Here is an 18,734-nt window from a genome sequence, read left to right as displayed (position 1 = left end):
ACAAAAAGAGAATCACTTTTTACTCAAATCCAATTTTGTCAACGCCTGGCTCTGTGTGTGTGTGTACGTGGGCCTTGGGCTTTGGGTCAGGTCCATCAAAATGAATTTTGTTTAATGTAAAATATGATTTTACATTCAAATATTCAAATACATTATACATAAAAGGGAGGTTAATGAATGGCGGTGTTCCCGCCTGGATCCGCGCCTTCTCCGATTGGGTGGCTGAGCGCTCTTTCTTCCTTTCTCCCTTCCCTAAGACAACTTTAATTGATTCCTTCTTCCTTTGCGTACTACCACATTTACTTGTCTCAACAATACCAATATACCATACCAGGCCATGCCTTCCTTGTACCATTTCCATGCCATTACCTCTCCTCCTCTTCTCTCTCTACTCTTCTCAAGGTTTCTTTCTTTGATTTAATTTCCTATCAATTTCATTTCCTTAATTGATTTCTTTATTAATGGTAGGTACTCCCTTCTATCAAGTGAAAGATTCAATTTTCATGTTAACTTGCAACTTAATTTAATATGGCAATTTTCCTTTCAATTTTTAAATATGGTTCTTAAAGTTTGATTGATTATATTTCATGCACTTGTTACTTGTGAACTATTAAATGCTAATGAATTTTCATGACACAACTCGATCTTGCATGCCAGATGTCAGTTGATGATATTATGTCAGATGAGGTGCTGCATAATGATATAGAAGAACCTGATTCTGAATATAAAAATGAGAATAAGAGTCCCCGAAAGAGTTATACCTCAGTTTACGAGATCCTATATAGTTTTCTAAAGCAAGGAAATTCTTCAATCCTTAAAGTTGAGACAAATGTTGCAAAAAGAGCAACTTCAACTAGGTCAGTACATCATCATCATCATCATCAATTATCAAAATTACTTCTTAGTTTTAGGCTGTCTAGTCAAGCATAATGTTGGTCCGGTATCAATACATCCGTAAAGTAAAACTGTGATACAGAACAAGTCTAAAATTGGTTCCCCTCATTTCATTTTTCTTTTGTTTAGTCATGTGTTTCACATCATACTTTTTTTATTGAAAAGGTTAAATAAACCAACTAATATGTTGACGCTGCTGTATCTCAGATTTACTAGGAAGAATAGTGCAGCCTTTGATAGCTTGTTTGAAGATGATGGAAAGCAGCAAAAGAGAATTGAAAATAAATCAGGAGCCTTACTGTCTGGTTTGGCATATTGTATTTCTTCTTGTAGCATGATATTGCTCAACAAAGCAATTCTCTCTGGTTATAACTTCACTGCTGGCGTATCACTAATGCTATACCAGGTGAATATGGATCTGAATCAAAATACAGTAGTGCTAATGTATGGCGTCAATGTAATTTCAGAATGAGTTCCTCAGTATCATTTAATTATATCAACTTAATTTAAGCTTTGTATTCTCGGTTTGGCTTATGAAATTTACTTGACGTTTATCATGCAGAACCTTGTATGTGTTATCATTATAGTAGCACTCGAGTTATGTCATATTGTTTCGACAGAAAAGTTGACATGGAAATTGGTTCGAATTTGGATGCCTGTCAATATTATTTTTGTTGGGATGCTTTTGACAGGCATGTACAGGTACAAAACTCTTTTTTATATAATCCGATTTGAACAGCTAAATTATATCTACTCGCATTATACTTGGCTGTGTTTTGGTTTAATTGCAACTTCTTTTCAGTTTGAAGTACATAAATGTTGCAATGGTGACGATCCTGAAGAATATGACAAATATTTTAACAGCAATTGGAGAAATTTATGTATTTAGAAAATTGCAAAGCACAAAAGTTTGGGCTGCCCTTTTTCTAATGGTAAGTACTTATTTTGTTTGCTTATGACTTATGAGGGATCTTTTCCCTCAAAATTTACCAAATTTGTACCAGTACCTTTTGCAACCAGTCTAAGTCTTATTTAACTTGTTCTTAAATATGTGGTTTTATAGCTGAATGAGTGTTTTACTAGATATTCAATTTCGAGATGTTGCCTTCAATCATTATTGAAATCGGAATATACTGGTATTAACTGGCTAGTACAGGAACAAATAGGCTAATCCTTGCACTAAATTTTGATTGACTTTCTATATTGCAATCCTTCAGAATTTTTTTTTTTAATAGCAGAATCGATGAATTATTGTGGGCTTTAATGACAGTTGAATGTGGCAGGTTGTATCGGCCGTATGCGGAGGCATAACCGATCTTTCATTTAATGCTGTGGGATACACGTGGCAAATCTTTAATTGCTTCTTAACGGCAGCGTACTCGGTATATAGTCTTGACATTGTAGTTGTTGAGTTATTTTCCCTTTTCATTTCGTTTCATACCTATCACTGGGAACCAGCACGCAGTTCAATATCAAAATCTGCTAGTATAATATTTTATTTTAATTCAGAAAAAATTTCCTAACTTGGGAGGGCAGGAGGCAAATTGAATGTTATCAAGGCATAACTATGATAATGAAAACGTACCTACTGATTATACAAGGGAGCAAATGGTTCTCACTTGCATAGTTGAATGCTTTCTAAATATGCAAGTTATTCCTTTAGTTCTTGTGTCAAAGATAATATCAATCGTTGTTTCATTTGCACAGCTAACACTAAGAAGAGTTATGGATACAGCAAAGCAGTTAACTAAATCTGGCTCTCTAAACGAGATCTCTATGGTGTTACTAAACAATGCGCTTTCAATACCATTTGCCATTATTTTGATTTTTCTATTCGACGAATGGGAGTACGTTTATAATTCGTAAGCACCCCCCATATAATCAATTTGTATATATTAGCAAGGACCTCATGTCAAAGTAATCCGAGTACTTGAGTACATTTTGTTTGTTTCTTATTTAATTTGTCGTGATAATATTACATTTGTTGCTTATATTTTATATTGCATTTCCATTGATTTGCAGAGATGCCATTATCATACCAATGTTCTGGTTTATTGCTACAGTAAGTGGTCTGCTGGGTCTTGCAATCAGCTTTACCTCTGTCTGGTTCTTACATCAAACTAGTCCGACAACTTATAGGTACAACTGCTTGCATAAGGGATCATTTCTCAACATTAAATTTTACTTGTAGGCATTCTAACAAATTTATTGTTCCCCATTACAGCCTCATTGGCTCTCTTAACAAGATTCCTCTTTCTGTTGCGGGCATCTTGCTATTCAAAGTTCCTGTTAGCATCCCCAACTTGTTTAGTATACTCTTTGGTAAGGTTTCCTGTCATGCATTAGTTAGTTAGTTATTCATCTTTAATTTTTAGATTCTATTCTAGAACAACTGAACTGAGCTCATGTCGGAGTCCTTAATGTGATGGCAGCAGATAATGCAATTTCTTTCATGAGAGCCATTATATGTTGAAATCATGATGCTAAGTCTTGCACATCATTTTTTAGGGGATATCTTTTAAAATATGGTATGAACCATATTAATAATGGCACATTCGTCGCACATCATTTTTTTGGCAGCGGATGTGGAGTCCATGTCTTGGTACTTACATTGGATCCAACTATTTTTCAGGTCTTTTTGCTGGAATATTCTTTGCAAAGGCGAAAATGTCGTAATCTTATAATTCGTGTGTGATTAGCTAATATATATACTCCCATTTATTGGGGAAATAACATTGAAATTATTTTTCTTCCAATTTTGATTTCAATAGAAAAGTTAGGGGTATTAAAATGGAAGATGTTTGTTTGCCGTTTTGATTTCTTCATTTGTACCAGAAAACTCCATTGGTTACCATTGGAGAAGTGAGAATAAGACCAATTTAGTAGCAAACTAGGTATTAAGAGTTAGGCTAATATGACATTGGTGTTATTTGAAACTAAATAACATCAAATCTTAAACCCTTAGATCTGCTTTAAGATTCGTAATATCCGCTTTTACTGTTCAAGCACTTTATTTTGTACGAATCTTAAAGCAGATCTAAGGGTTTAAGATTTGGTGTTATTTAGTTTCAAATAACACCAATGTCATATTAGCCTAACTCAGGTATTAATTTTCATGTAATAAGCCTTGTTTATGGATACGGAATATATATATATGTATGGGTGTTTGTGTAATTTTACCTTTTTTTTTGAATCACACACAACCCAAATCATATGGTAAAGAAAATGTTCATGCAACCTTTACTGTGCTAGCATCATATAGTTTGTTTTTATTTTTAAGAAAAAGAAAGAAGAAAAAAAAAATGAAGGGAGGATGAAAGTACAGGTATCCCATTGGGCGTTAGAGGCCCAAATGAAATGATTAGTCGATGGATTGATTGATGTGGATGGATAGATAGATGGATGGATGGATGGATGGATGGATGGTTGGCATCCTTGGATGGAATGGATAAGAAGCTTGTGGATGCCTCGTGTTGGGCGTTTCATCTGCTCTCCCGCTCTCTTCTCCGCCATAAGCCACAAGATAAACAAAGCAACTAGCACAAGTACCAACACCCAAATCAATTCTCAACTCTGTCTCACCTCTCACCACTCAACTCAACTCATTGTGAAAATCAAAGCTATATAAATTTATTATATTTATTATATAACAGCCTAGCTAGCTAGCAGGAAATCAGGCAAGTTAATTATAAGGATGGCATCTCTGGGTTTGGGCTTTGCTCTTCCAGCTGCCAAGGCTGGGAATGGGATGACATCCAGAGGCAGAGGAAGGACATCAATTGTAAGACCAGCAAGAGCGACCAAAGGCACAACCTCTGTGGGGACGGGGCCTAAGAAAGAGAAGGGGCCCTTCGACTGGATCATGGGTGGCCTGTACAAGGAAGACCAGCTGCTCGAAACCGACCCCGTCCTCGAAAAGGTCGACACTGTCCCCAAGTCCAAGCCTGCCACCACCAAGTCTACTGTCTCTGCCCCCAAGACCGACGGCGGCTTCGGCGGCTTTGGTGGCCTCTTTGCCAAGAAATGACAAATGCATATATCTATATATATATATATATTATTCGGGATTAAATCAACAAATTCCCTTGCCATGCATGCACCTTGCTTGCATTGCATGATCCATCTCTGTATTTAATTTTTGTCTTCCTAAATTGATCTTTATTATATGATACGATGTAATGTAATGTAATGTGATTTGATATGATTTTTCTTTTTTAGTTTAGTTTTTACACATACATGCATCCTTTAAATTAATTTAGAGAGGAGGAAGCAACAAAATTACAACCCAGAATCACATAAAAACCAGTAATACTGTAATAGCCTTGTTGGAAATATACTAGATTCAATATTGTTTTCAAAAAATGATTTAATTAATTTAGTGCATGTAAAGTTAAAAGCTTTATATGTGAGAGATCGTAAATTTGAAATTCAGATAGAAAATCTCGGATATTAAAATAACTGGATGAGTTGATCCCAATCTTAGTTTTTAAAAAAATCTATTGTAGTAAATGAGGAGATTTGATTACAGAGATTGAGATTAAGATGAAAGGGCCATCTATATCCAGTTGAAGTTGTCTAATATATTTTTTGTGGAATTTTTTTTTTAAAGATTAATAAAACCTAATTAATTGTTGAGAAATGTTCTGGTACCCTGAGCTCGTCCCCGAACTGGTTTAACTGGGTTTAACTGTCCGCTAATAACGAAAGTTTGTTAATTTGTCATTAATTAACGCATCGATGTTTTAACGCATTACTATTTTACATTGATTGCTTTAAATGTTAGTTTTGTACGGTTTTGTCTTGCGCTTTAATTTTGTGGACAGTCTGTTAGAAAGAGTTGTAATCACTAATCCCCGAGCTAGTCCCCAACTTATTAACAGTCATGTAATCATTAATTAACTACTTATAACTTGAACGTACTTTAAAGTACTTTAAAATACAATTTAAACCCAGTTAGCTCGGGGACGCGATGGGGGATTGATTCGAATTTTAATTATGCAAATTAACAGCTTTTCATATTTAATAACTAAAAATACAGTCTCCATTTTGAACAAGTAATCCATTAAATGAAGATTTTTCAATGTTTGTAAACACAGGTTTATATGCTTTAAAATGTGTTTGAAGAATAGGCTTTAAAATGTGTTTGTAAATACAGGTTTACATGTTTGTAACACAGATTTTTTTTTAATTTTTGTAAACACAGGTTTATATGCTTTAAAATGTGTTTGTAAACACAAGTTTATATGTTTGTAACAAATTTTTCAATGTTTGTAAACACAGGTTTATATGCTTTAAAATGTGTTTGTAAACACGGGTTTATATGCACAAATTTTTATTGCTTTGTTTATGTTGTTTTCTTGCCAGTATATATTGGTTTACTTGCTTTACACACAGGTTTATATGCTTTAAAATGTGTTTGAAGAATAAGCTTTAAAATGTTTTTGTAAACACAAGTTTATATGATTGTAAGCACATATTTTTTCAATGTTTGTAAATACAAGTTTATATGCTTTAAAATGTGTTTGTAAACACAAGTTTATATGCACAAATTTACAATGCTTTGTTTATGTTGTTTGCTTACCAATACATATTGGTTTACATGCTTTACTTGTTCACATGTACTGTTCCTGGCACATTCTGAACAAATGAAGAAAATTTGTGCTGGGGGACGCCCTCGGGGATTAATACAAATTTAGAGGTGTAAATTTCATGCTCAGGGACGCGCTTGGGGATTGGTTCCAGTTTAGATCTGTAAATTTTTGCTCGGGGACGAATTCGGGGATTCGTTTTTGTTTTTAAAAATGAAAATTTAACTCATTTACATGAAAGTTAAACACTTGAACGCAATAGATTAAACGATTTCCTTTATATGTTTAAATTATACGATTATTTCGCTACATTTGGCGGTGCTTTTGTTAAATTTGTTTAACAAGGCGTTTTTCTCTTCATGCAGCGAAATTCTATACAATAAAGAAAGATTGGTACTGTTATTGCGCTGTATGAAGTAAAACCTGATCTTTTTGTCGCCGATATTCTAGAAAGTTGGGAGACGCGCACGGGTACTTTGTTTGGGGTACAATTATCAGCTTCCTTAATTGTTTATATTTTATATTTATTCAAGATCGACCCAGTTGAAGTTATCTAATATATTTTTTTTAAAGATTAATAAAACCTAATTAATTGTTTATATTTTATATTTATTCAAGATCTACCCAGTTGAAGTTGTCAAATATATTTTTTGCGGAATTTTTTTTAGAGATTAATAAAAACCTAATTAATTGTTTATATTTTATATTTATTCAAGATCTACGTTGTTTTGTTTTGTATTTTTGTATTTGTATTTAATGAAAGAAAGAAGAATCATTGATGGTCACTACCAATCATTTCAAAAATAATAATAATAATAATAATAATAATAATAATAATAATAATAATAATAAAGATAATAGCATAAATTTTCACTCTTTGTTAATATTTTGTTGCTCTCATTTATTCAAAAAAACTATTTATATATTATATAAGAGTGAGTCTATGGTACTATGCATATCACGGGTTGTTATCGTGCTACGGCTCTATATTCGAGTTTTCAAATTCTAACGGTCAATCCGAACTGTTCATCTTGTTCTCCATATTAATATGTGTTTGGAGACCAAATTTTACTATTTTTTTAGATATTTAGAAAATCACTTGATCTGAAAATTCTGGACCATCCAAAAATAGTGATTTTCAATAAATCTAAAAAAATAGTAAAAAGAATTTCAAAAAATGTAAAATTTGGTCTCCAAATACATATTAATATGGAGAACAAGATGAACGGTTCGGATCGACCGTTAGGATTTGAAAACTCAAATATAGAGCCGTAGCACAGTAACAAATCGTAATATGCATAGTACCATAGACTCACTCATTATATAAACTTAATTTTGAACACACTTTATTCTCATTAAATAATAATTAACACTTTTATTTAACTCATCTATTATTACAGCTCAATAATGGTATCTGTTTTTGTTACTTTCAGTCATTATTAACGGAATGTTAATATTAATGGCTGCTCAATAATGGTACCATTGATAGTCGAGATTTTTTTTAGTTACTACTCTAATAAATCAAAATTAAACAACCACCATTCATATCTTCAAATTTCAATTCTTACCACTCACACACCTGTAGGATGCACACCAAATTATTATTATTTTATTTATTTATTTATTGGTTTTTTATTGTTTGGTGTACACCTTCAAGATGCACACCAATTTTTTTTATAAGTTATGTTATTTTCTGCGTATAATTTGTAGTATAAAACGTTGATCAGATTGTGCTTGTAATAATTTGCACACCTAGTACAAAATGTTGTTCAAATTGTGCATATAATTTGTTGTAGTAATTTTTAGTTCAAATTTAGTACAAAATTTTATTTGTTAAACAAGTGTGTTTTATTTATCAAATTTGATGTATACATATAATTTTAAATATCACAGAACAAAATAAAAATATAATATAACATAAAAAATTAGTCTAAAAATTTCAAACATAACAGAACTAAAAAAAATTAGTGTGCACCCTCAAAATGTTCATAAAAAAATATATATTAATTTGGTGTGCATCTTAAAAATGCATGAATGGTAAAAATTAAATTTGAAGTCAAAAGGTAATGGTTGTTAAATTTTGAATTATTGAGGTGGTAACTTAAAAAAAATTTGGGCATTGATAGATGTGTTGACTGAGTAAGTGTGAGAGTCGGTCCAGCCCATTGATCTCGGCCATTTTTTTTAATACCCCAAAAAAAAAGAAAAATATTAAAAATAACCTCTGTTTTAGATTTTTTTCATATATGCCCTGACCGCCTGGAAACGGGGCGGGCCAAAATTTTAGCAAACCGCCCATTGTATGGGCGCTTCATGCCATTACCAAACCGCCCATATAATGGGCGGTTCACTTTTTCTTTTTGTTTTTTTTTTTTTTTTAAGTTTTGTTTTTTTTTAAACAGAAATTTTTCTATTTTTTTTATTTTTTGTATTGAAATATTAGAAATATTGAATATATTTCTTTAAAAATAGATGAAATACAATATAATTTAATTTATTAGAAAGACTACAACAAATAACCCGGATCAATATTTTTCAGGCTGAATTTTTCGCGGCTGTAAGAAAAATTAATATATTTCTTTATGTGTTATTGAACAAAAATAAAAATGCTTAGATTCCGAGTAATTGATCCCGGTTCAAAAGTTACTTCTATGTAATCTAGAAAATATTATAATCCTTCTAGGACATTTAATTTATAAAAAGTTGTATCTATTTTTGAAAAAAAATAAAAACTTTAAGTTATTTAATAATTGTTATTCAAAAAGAATTCTCAAAATAGATACAACTTTTTATAAATTAAATGTAATAGAAGGATTATAATATTTTTTTAGATTACATAGAAGTGACTTTTGAACCGGGATCAATAACTCGGAATCTAAGCATTTTTATTTTTGTCCAATAACACATAAAGAAATATATTAATTTTTTTTACAGCCGCAAAAAATCCGCCCTGAAAAATATTGATTCGGGTTATTTGTTGCAGTCTTTCTAATAAATCAAATTATATTGTATTTCATCTATTTTTAAAAAAATATATTCAACATTTCTAATATTTCAATACAAAAAATAAAAAAAATAAAAAAATTTCTGTTTAAAAAAACTTTCAAAAAAAAAAAAAATGAACCGCCCCAGGTTTGGGCGGTTTGGGGTTCTAATTTTTTTTTTTTTTTAAAAACAGAAATTTCTTTATTTTTTTATTTTTGGTATTGAAATATTAGAAATGTTGAATATATTTTTTTAAAAATAGATGAAATACAATATAATTTGATTTATTAGAAAGACTGCAACAAATAACCCGGATCAATATTTTTCAGGCCGGATTTTTCGCGGCTGTAAGAAAAATTAATATATTTCTTTATGTGTTATTGGACAAAAATAAAAATGCTTAGATTCCGAGTTATTGATCCCGGTTCAAAAGTCTCTTCTATGTAATCTAAAAAATATTATAATCCTTCTAGTACATTTAATTTATAAAAAGTTGTATCTATTTTGAGAATTCTTTTTGAATAACAATTATTAAATAACTTAAAGTTTTTATTTTTTTTCAAAAATAGATACAACTTTTTATAAATTAAATGTCCTAGAAGGATTATAATATTTTCTAGATTACATAGAAGTAACTTTTGAACCGGGATCAATTACTCGGAATCTAAGCATTTTTATTTTTGTCCAATAACACATAAAGAAATATATTAATTTTTCTTACAACCGCGAAAAATCCAGCCTGAAAAATATTGATCCGGGTTATTTGTTGTAGTCTTTCTAATAAATTAAATTATATTGTATTTCATCTATTTTTAAAGAAATATATTCAATATTTCTAATATTTCAATACAAAAAATAAAAAAATAGAAAAATTTCTGTTTAAAAAAAAACAAAACTTAAAAAAAAAAAAAAAAACAAAAAGAAAAAGTGGACCGCCCATTATATGGGCGGTTTGGTAATGGCATGAAGCGCCCATACAATGGGCGGTTTGCTAAAATTTTGGCCCGCCCCGTTTTCAGGCGGTCAGGGCATATATGAAAAAAATCCAAAACAGAGGTTATTTTTAATATTTTTCTTTTTTTTTGGGGTATTAAAAAAATTGGCCGCATTGATCTGATTCAATTAATCCCAAGTAATAAATAAAGGGGACGCATATGACATCTCCACTGTCAATTATATCAATCCACAAAACAGTCCATTTTTTTCTTTGTTTGTTTGCTTTGCTTGGTTTGTGAATAAATAATAGAATTAGAAAGGAGAGAGGGGGATCGAATTCAGGGGAAATCTGAGAATGGGGGGCAACAGCAACAGCAATTGCAGCGCTAAGGTGGCGACAGTGTCGGATCTGCTGCATCGGGCGGCGACGTCGTGCCTGTCTCAGAGGTTTCTTCCCGGCACCCGTGCCTTGGACGAAGACGGATGGAGCTCCGAGGAGGAAGCTCTCAACTGGAATGAGAATGAGAGGAATGAGAGGAATGTGAGGAATGTGAGGGAGACGGACTCCATTGCCAGAGCCATTGCGAGAGAGAAGGATGAGGAGGAGGAGGAAGAAGAGGAGAAGCGCCTCCGATTGTGGGAGGAGGACAAGGACAAGGACAAGGACAATGGCAAGGACCAGGAGCAGGACAAGAACCCCCTTCTCTCAAGCACCACCTCCGACCAGCAGGATTTGAAGAAACTGGAGGCTCTGCTTGCTCAAGTCTTTGACTCCGTTTCTTCAGTCAAACGGGCCTACCGCACCCTCCAACAGGCCCACTGCCCCTGGGACCCCCACAAGATGCACGCTGCTGATGCAGGCGTCGTCTCTGAGCTACGCAAGCTCGAGAGGCTTCGTGACAGATTCCGACGCGGCAGGGGCAGAGAGACGGAACCTGTAGCAGCATCCTCCCTCAGTGAGGCGGTTGCGCCGTATGAAGCGGCACTGGATGACTTGAAGAAGCAGCTAAAGGTGAAGGAGGCCGAAGCGGAGAATCTGCGGCAGAAGCTCCGCAGTTCTGAGGCCTCATTTTGTAGGAAGGGGCAATGGCGCTCCTCCCATTCAAGCAGATGGACAAAAGGAGGACTACCTCTAGGAGGAGGAGGAAGTAATAACACCTCACTTCAATTTGTTTGAGATACATAAGAAAGTGACTGAGTAGTAGCTGTAACCCCACCACTGCCATCAAGTGATGTTATGTTGATGTACTTCCATAATTTAGTTTGCTAATTAAATCAACTCATGCTTGCAGTACCCGGTGCCACTTAATGATGTTTCATTCAACAACCAGTAATAAATAACATAATTAATTAATAAATGCATATCATTTGATGTATTGCAGGTGGAGTACTGGGCACCCCAATTCCAGAGCTATTTGTGGTGTGTATGCACCAGGTGAAATCAGCATCCAAGTCTTTTGCATCCCAGCTGCTTGTCCTGATGCGAGAAGCCCGGTGGGACGTTCCTGCTACCATCAAAACTCTCATCCCCGGTGCCGTAGTAGGCTCTGCATCCAATCTCCCGTCTCAGCATTCAAAGTATGCTCTGGAGTCATACGTTAACAGCCGCCTCTTTCATGGCTTTGAGCACGAATCATTCTACATGGATGGGTCGCTCGCATCGCTCCTTGATCCAGCTGCCTTCCGCCGAAGCTGCTTCTCTCAGTTCTGCGACATGCGCACCATGGATCCCACCGAGATGCTGGGTGTGTTGCCGACATGTCAGTTCGGTCGTTTTGCTGCCACCAAATACCTCTCCGTTGTCCATGAGAAGATGGAAGAATCTCTTTTCGGTCACAAAGAGCAGCGACAGCAGGTTGTTGGTGGGACCCACCCGAGGACAGAATTTTATGCGGAGTTCCTTCATATGGCGAAGGCCATGTGGATGCTGCATTTGTTGGCGTTTGCACTAGATCCAGCTCCAACCCATTTTGAGGTTAGGAAGGGAACAGAGTTCCAGCCAGAGTTCATGGAGAGTGTTGTGAGGTTCCCAAGTGGGCGTATGCCAGCTGGATCGGTTGTTGCTTTTTCAGTAGCACCAGGTTTCAGGCTCGGCAATGGATCTGTGGTTCGTGCTAGGGTTTATCTCAACCCTGGAAATCCAGGGCAGTAGGATTAGTCCAATTTAGATGGATTTTCTTTGATTTTAGTGTAGTATCAGAGGAGCATAATATGCTGGTAGCAGTAGAATCATTTGCAAAAATAAAAAGCGAATTAATTTCACCGAGTTGGCGTTGTTTTTTATTTTTAATACTTTATAAGGCTGGCTGGTACATCTTCCACGTCAATGTACTGCCTATGTGAAATGATATAATTGGTAAATTAGTACACATGGGAGCATTGCTTTATCTGATATTCCGATGTATATGTTTGTACAAACACAAATGCATGTCATTTATAATGATAAACATTTTTTTTTCTAAACTTAACCTGCCCGATTGAGTTCAAAAAAGAAGAGAAGCACTCCATGGAGCATGTCATATCATAGTAGATGAATAAGAAACCATAACCAGAGAAAATTGCGACAATCTATCTATCTTCAATTAGATAATCGTTCAGATTTTTCAATTGACAAATAACAATTGCATAACTATAAAGAACAGCGTTGTTAATATTCCTTGTATCAGCTACCATAAAACCACTTTTGTGGGTGGTAGATAGCTCTGAAAAGGAGGGAACAATGAGATATTTATATTAGACCTCGACAGAATCAAATTCTGGAGATCACTCTTAACTAGTTAAAAAAATCACAGTCAATTTACATCGGCTAGAAGGAAGAAGACATCATGTCAGATAGTGAAGGATCCCAACTGAAACCAAATTTTGCGAAGAGAAGAAAATAAAGCATCAAGGGTAAAAAACATTGATTTTAGTCTTCAAGGAAGCCCTTCTCCTCTAAATAAGAGACAACTTGACCCGCCATGGCTGACGGAGAGGGGCATGCACCTTCTTCCTGCTTTATTTCTATCTGAACAAAATTAATTGAAAGCCTCTGTCAATAAACTCTCAAATTCTAGGAATTAGATTTTGATGACAACTAGTTACTTATTCTCTTCGATTCTGAACAGAAGATTTTATTTAAAAGAATTTGAATATGAGAATTTCACCAGCCAGCCAGTCAGACACAGAAAGAGAGCTTGATGTATGAACATGCTGCAAGCAAAAACAAAAGCTAGAGCAAAAGAAGTAATCAAGTACCTCACAATTCAACGGTGGCTCATAGGGGTCATCTATTCCGGTAAAACCTGGAAGAAATCAGTTAAGTACCCTGATTATCTGACTTTCAGACAAATGAACCAACTAATATGCATGAAAACTTGAATAAAAAGGACGCCTGATGGAACTTGGAACTGAACTGATAATCTAAGTTAAAATAGATACAAGGACCCTTGCTCTCCAGCTCTCCAGCTCTCCATAAGAGATAGACAGAGAAAAGAAAAGAAAAGAAAAGAGACCTTTAATTTTGCCAGCACGGGCAAGCTTGTAAAGGCCCTTGGGATCCCTCAATTCGCACACTTCCAATGGCATATTCAAGAAAACCTGCCATTGTTTTAATATAGTAATTATGAAGCTGAACATGAGGTTGTTTGAATGAAAAAAGAGAAAATATAATAAAATAGATTGAAGATGAAAGAAGAGCCAGACTTCAATAAAACTTGCATCAGGTAAGATTGCACGGCAGGAGTCACGATCCCTCCTGTAAGGAGAGATGAGGCTTGCAATGCAAATGAGACCTGCATCTGCAAACAGCTTGGCCACCTCGCCTGGATCATTTAAAAAACATCAAATATTATATACCAATAGATTGAATAGATAACAATGTGATTGATAATCAATTGATTTCTATTTCTAGAAAAGGTGGAGGAGGAGGAGGAGGAACGCTGACCGACACGGCGGATATTTTCAGTGCGGTCGTCAGCAGAGAAGCCAAGGTCCCTGTTGAGGCCGTGCCTGAGGTTATCGCCGTCGAGCACATAGGTCAGCTTCCCGCGAGAGTACAGCTCGTGATCTAGCGTACATGCCAGCGTGCTTTTCCCTGAGCCACTGAGGCCGGTGATCCAAACGACGCATCCCTTTTGCTTGAGCAGCCTCTGGCGATCTCCCCTCCCCACGGCGCACTCGTGCCAAAATATGTTGTTCCTCCCCACCATCCCATTTATCCCTATCCCTATCCCTGTCCCCGCCGGCGATCCCATCCCCTCAATTCAATTCTCAAATCAATTCCCAATCCTTTCCCTTTTCCGCCTTTTCTTTTGCTCTAATAAAATTATAAAAGTAGACAATGAAATGAATTGATGACACAATATGAAGGAAAGCCTGGACCTGCCTCACGATTTCAGATCCAGTAGTGTGCAATACCTGACTGAGTATAATGAGATCTGAGTCGTCAGTTTTAACCTGACACGAATCTCAAAACCGACCCCGGAGGCCCTGAATTCCAATCGTTCGGCTGGGAGTTCATTGGATCTCATTGTAATCAATGAGGTACCTTCGTACCTGGCTTACAACCGCACTACAAGTTCCGATCCCACTCTCCTCGTTTAAATTGGGCCCATTCATACAGTAGCAAAGTGCATAGGAAGGCTTTAGCCTGTTAAAGGCCCAATAATACTCACTCTACTCCAAAATAATTTTGAGGCCATCGTTATGGGAAATTTGATTGCTTCCATCTTTTAGTTTCCGTACCTAGCATATGCAGCTTTTGTACTTTTCTTCTCGTAAATAAAATTTAACCCACCTTGCATTTCAGCATTTTTCATGAAATAATTGAAATACAAGAAGGAGAGTAGGTTCACAAAAAAAATAAACAGAAGAAACGAGAAAGGAACTCTTATGAACAACCAAAACAATACATGAAGCAATGAAGAGTAGGGCTGCAAAAAAAGTAATGACCTCGCAAGTGGTAACTCGCTCATTTACAATTTCAATCGGTTCCAATTTGATTTGGCTAACTCATTTGATTAATGAGTTGTATTTGATCATACCTGACTCACTCATAACAACTCGAGTTACACAAACATTTGCCATTTGCCACAGTGTATCCCATGCCCTCTATTCTAAATTACTACTTAAGACCCACAGACCCAAATCCAACTCTACTCAAACAAATCTGGACCCAAACCATAAATGATATTATAAAAGAGTTGTGAACCAATTCGAGTTGGTAATGAGCTAAATTCAAGTTACGTTTACAACTCGTTATTATCATCACAATTTGAATTGACTTGCTCATTAACTTAATGAGCTGAGCACAAGTCGGAGGTAAGTCGCTCAGACTCGCCTCATTTACTGTCCCAAATTGAAGAGGGAGAATAACAACCAACCCACGTGAGGCCATAATCAGCATTCAGCAAAGCTGTAGAAATAAAGGGAAAAGGAAAATACAAGCACAACAAAGAACTAACTCAAAGTATACTGGCATTTCATTTGGCTTTACTTTCCTAACTCAGAAACAATCCAAGTGACAAACTTTAGGACCTATCTCAAAGATTAAGATCACAGAAAAAGAAAAAATAGTATTCATCTTTTCATGCTATGCATTCATCCTGAATACCTTTCAGGCTACTGGTCAAAGATCATCACTATTTCATTACAAGCCCTCCCCAGGTCCCCTACGGAATGTACCTACCTCTACTCTGCTTTTCCATCATGAGTACTGCAGCAGCCTTTGATGAATAAACCCAAATAAAAATACATTGTAAGATCTGTGCGGGTATGAGCCACTGGCTGCTATGCTACCGTTAAAATAGTCATCACACTGCTACGTGCTCGCATCACTTTGCTTCAGAGAATGAATTTGCAGTGACAGCATCAATCTGATCAATATCCAGCTCCACAGTACTCTCCTTTCCAAACAGTACGAGCTCGACTGTTGCCTGAGGAAGATGATGCTTTTTATCAATTAAGTAATATAAGTAATAATACAGTAGCAAAGTGAAGTAGGTAAATTCCATTAATGGGTTTTTACTTTCTTGACAATTTTCCCGAACGGAACTTAATATATATAGACCCTCAATGAGGTCCCTACATTTGTGCTGCTGTGTATATCATAACAAACAGGATGAGATGAATTGGTAATTAAATTTGTTTCATTTCACTAGGGTTTATCAATAGTTGAATACCGTAGCAATGCATGACAAAGTAATATTAAATACAGAGAATTCATTTTTTTTCCATGGAAAAGTCATCATATTAATTCCAACAGTGTTCTAAATAGCTAGCTATAGCGCAGCTATAGTAGTTTTGGACCTAGAAAGCTAAGCTATGGGGTAAAACTGCGCTAATCGAGCTACGGCCGCTATAGCGCATAGCACGTAGCTGCAATAGCGGTCCGCTATGCTACATGGGCTTATGATTTTGTAATTTTAATGGGCCTTAATGTCCAAATGGGCTTTTTTTTTACTTTATCAAGCTATATCAATATAATGGAACATGTACGGGCTATACCGCTATATCAATTAAATTTTGTATCATGCATTAATATATGGTAGTGGTATATTTTGAATATAAAATATATTGATAGTTTTTGAATTAGGGATATTTTGAATAACAATTTGAACTTTGTATGGGTTCAATACTTCGATATGCATATTAGAAATTTTTAATCAATTTGGTGTTTTTTTTTCTTGATGAGACATGTTTAGTATTAGTAGAAATATAAAATATAATTTTTGAAATAAAAAAAACGCTATTTATGATAGCTACGCTATTCGCTAAAACTTTTTTTTTTTGGTCTCCCCGCTATGCCCGCGATAAACGCTATTGAGAACCTTATTTCCAACTCTAGTCACGACCAGTTAGTATGTAGAAGAGATACCAAGTTCAGTGGAAACAAACCTTTTGCTTCTTAAGGTGTAATTCCTTGAGGCAACCAGTGTAATCTGCAAATGGCCCTGACAGAACACGAACACTGACCCCTGGTAAAAGATGAGCATGATTTTGCTTTTTACTTCGAGGAGGTTTTTTAATTCTTTGCTTTTTTAATTCTTCCTGCTCTTTAAATGCTTTATCAACTGCTTCTTGTTCCTCTTTTTCTCGTTGGAGAATAGCTTCTAATTCATCAGCACTTACGGGTTTTGGCTTGGTAAAATATTGTTCATGACTGCATAGATTGAAATGAGTCAGTTTGGCCCGAGCAAAAGAAGATTGATTAACTTTATTACAGAATATCCATTGCATTTGAATGTTTTATTGTAATTAAAATAAATCAAATTATATTAAATGAGCAGACATGAAAAAAGAATTACCTAGCTTCAATTTGAGATCCAACAAAACCACCAACGCCTTGACAATTTTTAACAAAGTCATGAACCTGGCGGTCCAATATGCAGTGCAGATACATAGTTCCTGGAAGAAGAGGCTTCTGCTTGGTAAGGATAATGCCATCCTTTGATTTCCTTGTATAATGGATGGATGGATTATAAAGCTGGTTGAAATTAGAGTACTGTGAGACAAGGGGCAGAGCATGAAACAAGCATAGATGATGCATAGGATGATAGATAAGAATAAGATACCTTGAATTGGAGCTGAGGGAAGGTAGTGGAAAGCCCCCGAGCGAGAAGTGTGACGATATCAGAAGTACGGATTGTTGAGACCCGGAGGGCCCACCATTGGGGTCCAAGTTGAGTGAGGCCATTGATGCTCAGCTTCTTTTTCCTAGGGATCTGCTTCTTTTTCTTATTGATCTATTAATGTTTGGGCAATTCAATTGAGTGCTAAGATAAATGATTAAAATTGGAATTAAAAGGAAGGGGTATAGATATGAAGAATACCTACCTTGGCCTCGACGAGCAACCGCTCCTCCACCTGCTCCCTCCAGTTCGAAGCTCTATGTCTAATGGCGCCGCCATCGGAGTCGGAGTCGGATTCGGACTCGGAAGCAGTGTGGGACTCCCTGCGGTGCTGGCGCAGTTGCCTGCGCTCCCGGGCCGTAAGTTCACCGGCGGCAGCTTCACTAACACATCTCAATCGCAATCCGAATGGTCGAGCAGTAGAACTTGAGGCGATTGAGGAGGGGAGGAATCGGGATTGGGAATGCCAAGGCGGGAGGAGCATACCCGTACTCCTAATAACCATATCCATATTAGATAGAGCTCAGAGCCTCAACAAGAGAAGAGGAGAGCATTAGCAATTTAGCATAGAAGAAAGAAGGGTACCTGAGGTACCGTACAATTTATAAAAATAGACAGCTTAGATTAATTCTATGTGGGCCAAACTCAATCTGGAACCAGTTGGGAGTTTTGGGACTGTATGGAGTCTGCTTTGAGATGCGTTCCATATAAAAAGAACGGT

At 35.8% G+C, this 18,734-nt stretch overlaps 5 protein-coding genes across 9 annotated transcripts; 3 read left to right on the top strand and 2 right to left on the bottom strand.

The window, feature by feature from the left end:
• The first annotated feature begins 657 nt into the window (after positions 1-657).
• On the top strand, positions 658-3,784 carry LOC144557195 (GDP-mannose transporter GONST2-like). 2 transcript variants are annotated; one of them, XM_078305728.1, is made up of 9 exons: positions 658-857; positions 1,102-1,300; positions 1,457-1,596; positions 1,697-1,826; positions 2,178-2,276; positions 2,602-2,756; positions 2,917-3,033; positions 3,119-3,216; positions 3,527-3,784. In XM_078305728.1, the coding sequence occupies exons 1-9, from the start codon at positions 658-660 to the stop codon at positions 3,568-3,570; spliced, it is 1,182 nt and encodes a 393-aa protein (XP_078161854.1). In that variant the 3' UTR covers positions 3,571-3,784. The 2 variants fall into 2 exon arrangements, with proteins under 2 accessions (XP_078161854.1, XP_078161858.1); XM_078305732.1 differs by lacking the exons at positions 658-857; positions 1,457-1,596 and having other exon boundaries at positions 1,164-1,300.
• An 804-nt stretch (positions 3,785-4,588) lies between these two features.
• Positions 4,589-4,921, top strand: LOC144555873 (thylakoid soluble phosphoprotein). The gene has a single exon (XM_078304344.1). The coding sequence runs from the start codon at positions 4,589-4,591 to the stop codon at positions 4,919-4,921; it is 333 nt and encodes a 110-aa protein (XP_078160470.1).
• Positions 4,922-10,602: 5,681 nt separating this feature from the next.
• GIL1 (glucose-6-phosphate isomerase, putative (DUF641)) lies at positions 10,603-12,651 on the top strand. 2 transcript variants are annotated; one of them, XM_078305695.1, is made up of 2 exons: positions 10,603-11,551; positions 11,792-12,651. In XM_078305695.1, the coding sequence occupies exons 1-2, from the start codon at positions 10,759-10,761 to the stop codon at positions 12,553-12,555; spliced, it is 1,557 nt and encodes a 518-aa protein (XP_078161821.1). In that variant the 5' UTR covers positions 10,603-10,758; the 3' UTR covers positions 12,556-12,651. The 2 variants fall into 2 exon arrangements, with proteins under 2 accessions (XP_078161821.1, XP_078161817.1); XM_078305691.1 differs by having other exon boundaries at positions 10,604-11,551; positions 11,786-12,651.
• A 501-nt stretch (positions 12,652-13,152) lies between these two features.
• On the bottom strand, positions 13,153-14,756 carry LOC144557172 (adenylyl-sulfate kinase 3-like). Of its 3 annotated transcripts, XM_078305704.1 has the most exons (5): positions 14,329-14,756; positions 14,088-14,206; positions 13,898-13,982; positions 13,641-13,687; positions 13,153-13,410 (listed from the first exon to the last, which is right to left on the bottom strand). In XM_078305704.1, exons 1-5 carry the CDS (start codon positions 14,636-14,638, stop codon positions 13,312-13,314), a joined length of 660 nt encoding a protein of 219 aa, XP_078161830.1. In that variant the 5' UTR covers positions 14,639-14,756; the 3' UTR covers positions 13,153-13,311. The 3 variants fall into 3 exon arrangements, with proteins under 3 accessions (XP_078161830.1, XP_078161838.1, XP_078161846.1); XM_078305712.1 differs by lacking the exon at positions 13,641-13,687 and having other exon boundaries at positions 14,329-14,696; XM_078305720.1 differs by lacking the exons at positions 13,153-13,410; positions 13,641-13,687 and adding an exon at positions 13,430-13,595 and having other exon boundaries at positions 14,329-14,696.
• Positions 14,757-15,843: 1,087 nt separating this feature from the next.
• On the bottom strand, positions 15,844-18,594 carry PTAC13 (plastid transcriptionally active 13). The gene is made up of 5 exons (XM_078305995.1): positions 18,219-18,594; positions 17,957-18,127; positions 17,690-17,868; positions 17,280-17,544; positions 15,844-16,318 (listed from the first exon to the last, which is right to left on the bottom strand). Exons 1-5 carry the CDS (start codon positions 18,522-18,524, stop codon positions 16,217-16,219), a joined length of 1,023 nt encoding a protein of 340 aa, XP_078162121.1. The 5' UTR covers positions 18,525-18,594; the 3' UTR covers positions 15,844-16,216.
• Between the last annotated feature and the right edge of the window lie 140 nt (positions 18,595-18,734).

This window comes from Carex rostrata, chromosome 1, assembly GCF_964058835.1.
Source record: "Carex rostrata chromosome 1, lpCarRost1.2, whole genome shotgun sequence".
NCBI lineage: Eukaryota > Viridiplantae > Streptophyta > Magnoliopsida > Poales > Cyperaceae > Carex > Carex rostrata.
This window is presented reverse-complemented; position numbering and strand designations above follow the sequence as displayed.

What these genes read in the sequence shown, in the direction of transcription:
- LOC144557195 (XM_078305728.1), top strand. Translation starts at nt 658, where the DNA reads ATGTCAGTTGATGATATTATGTCAGATGAGGTGCTGCATAATGATATA. An exon ending in TGGGAGTACGTTTATAATTC is followed by an intron (nt 2,757 to 2,916) that starts GTAAGCACCCCC and finishes ATTGATTTGCAG; the next exon opens with AGATGCCATTATCATACCAA. An exon ending in ACTAGTCCGACAACTTATAG is followed by an intron (nt 3,034 to 3,118) that starts GTACAACTGCTT and finishes TCCCCATTACAG; the next exon opens with CCTCATTGGCTCTCTTAACA.
- LOC144555873 (XM_078304344.1), top strand. Translation starts at nt 4,589, where the DNA reads ATGGCATCTCTGGGTTTGGGCTTTGCTCTTCCAGCTGCCAAGGCTGGG.
- GIL1 (XM_078305691.1), top strand. Translation starts at nt 10,759, where the DNA reads ATGGGGGGCAACAGCAACAGCAATTGCAGCGCTAAGGTGGCGACAGTG. An exon ending in ACCTCTAGGAGGAGGAGGAA is followed by an intron (nt 11,552 to 11,785) that starts GTAATAACACCT and finishes GATGTATTGCAG; the next exon opens with GTGGAGTACTGGGCACCCCA.
- LOC144557172 (XM_078305704.1), bottom strand. Translation starts at nt 14,638, where the DNA reads ATGGGATCGCCGGCGGGGACAGGGATAGGGATAGGGATAAATGGGATG. An exon ending in CTGATGCAAGTTTTATTGAA is followed by an intron (nt 13,983 to 14,087) that starts GTCTGGCTCTTC and finishes AAACAATGGCAG; the next exon opens with GTTTTCTTGAATATGCCATT. An exon ending in AGCCACCGTTGAATTGTGAG is followed by an intron (nt 13,411 to 13,640) that starts GTACTTGATTAC and finishes AATTTTGTTCAG; the next exon opens with ATAGAAATAAAGCAGGAAGA.
- PTAC13 (XM_078305995.1), bottom strand. Translation starts at nt 18,524, where the DNA reads ATGGATATGGTTATTAGGAGTACGGGTATGCTCCTCCCGCCTTGGCAT. An exon ending in TCCCTCAGCTCCAATTCAAG is followed by an intron (nt 17,869 to 17,956) that starts GTATCTTATTCT and finishes AATTTCAACCAG; the next exon opens with CTTTATAATCCATCCATCCA. An exon ending in GGATCTCAAATTGAAGCTAG is followed by an intron (nt 17,545 to 17,689) that starts GTAATTCTTTTT and finishes CAATCTATGCAG; the next exon opens with TCATGAACAATATTTTACCA.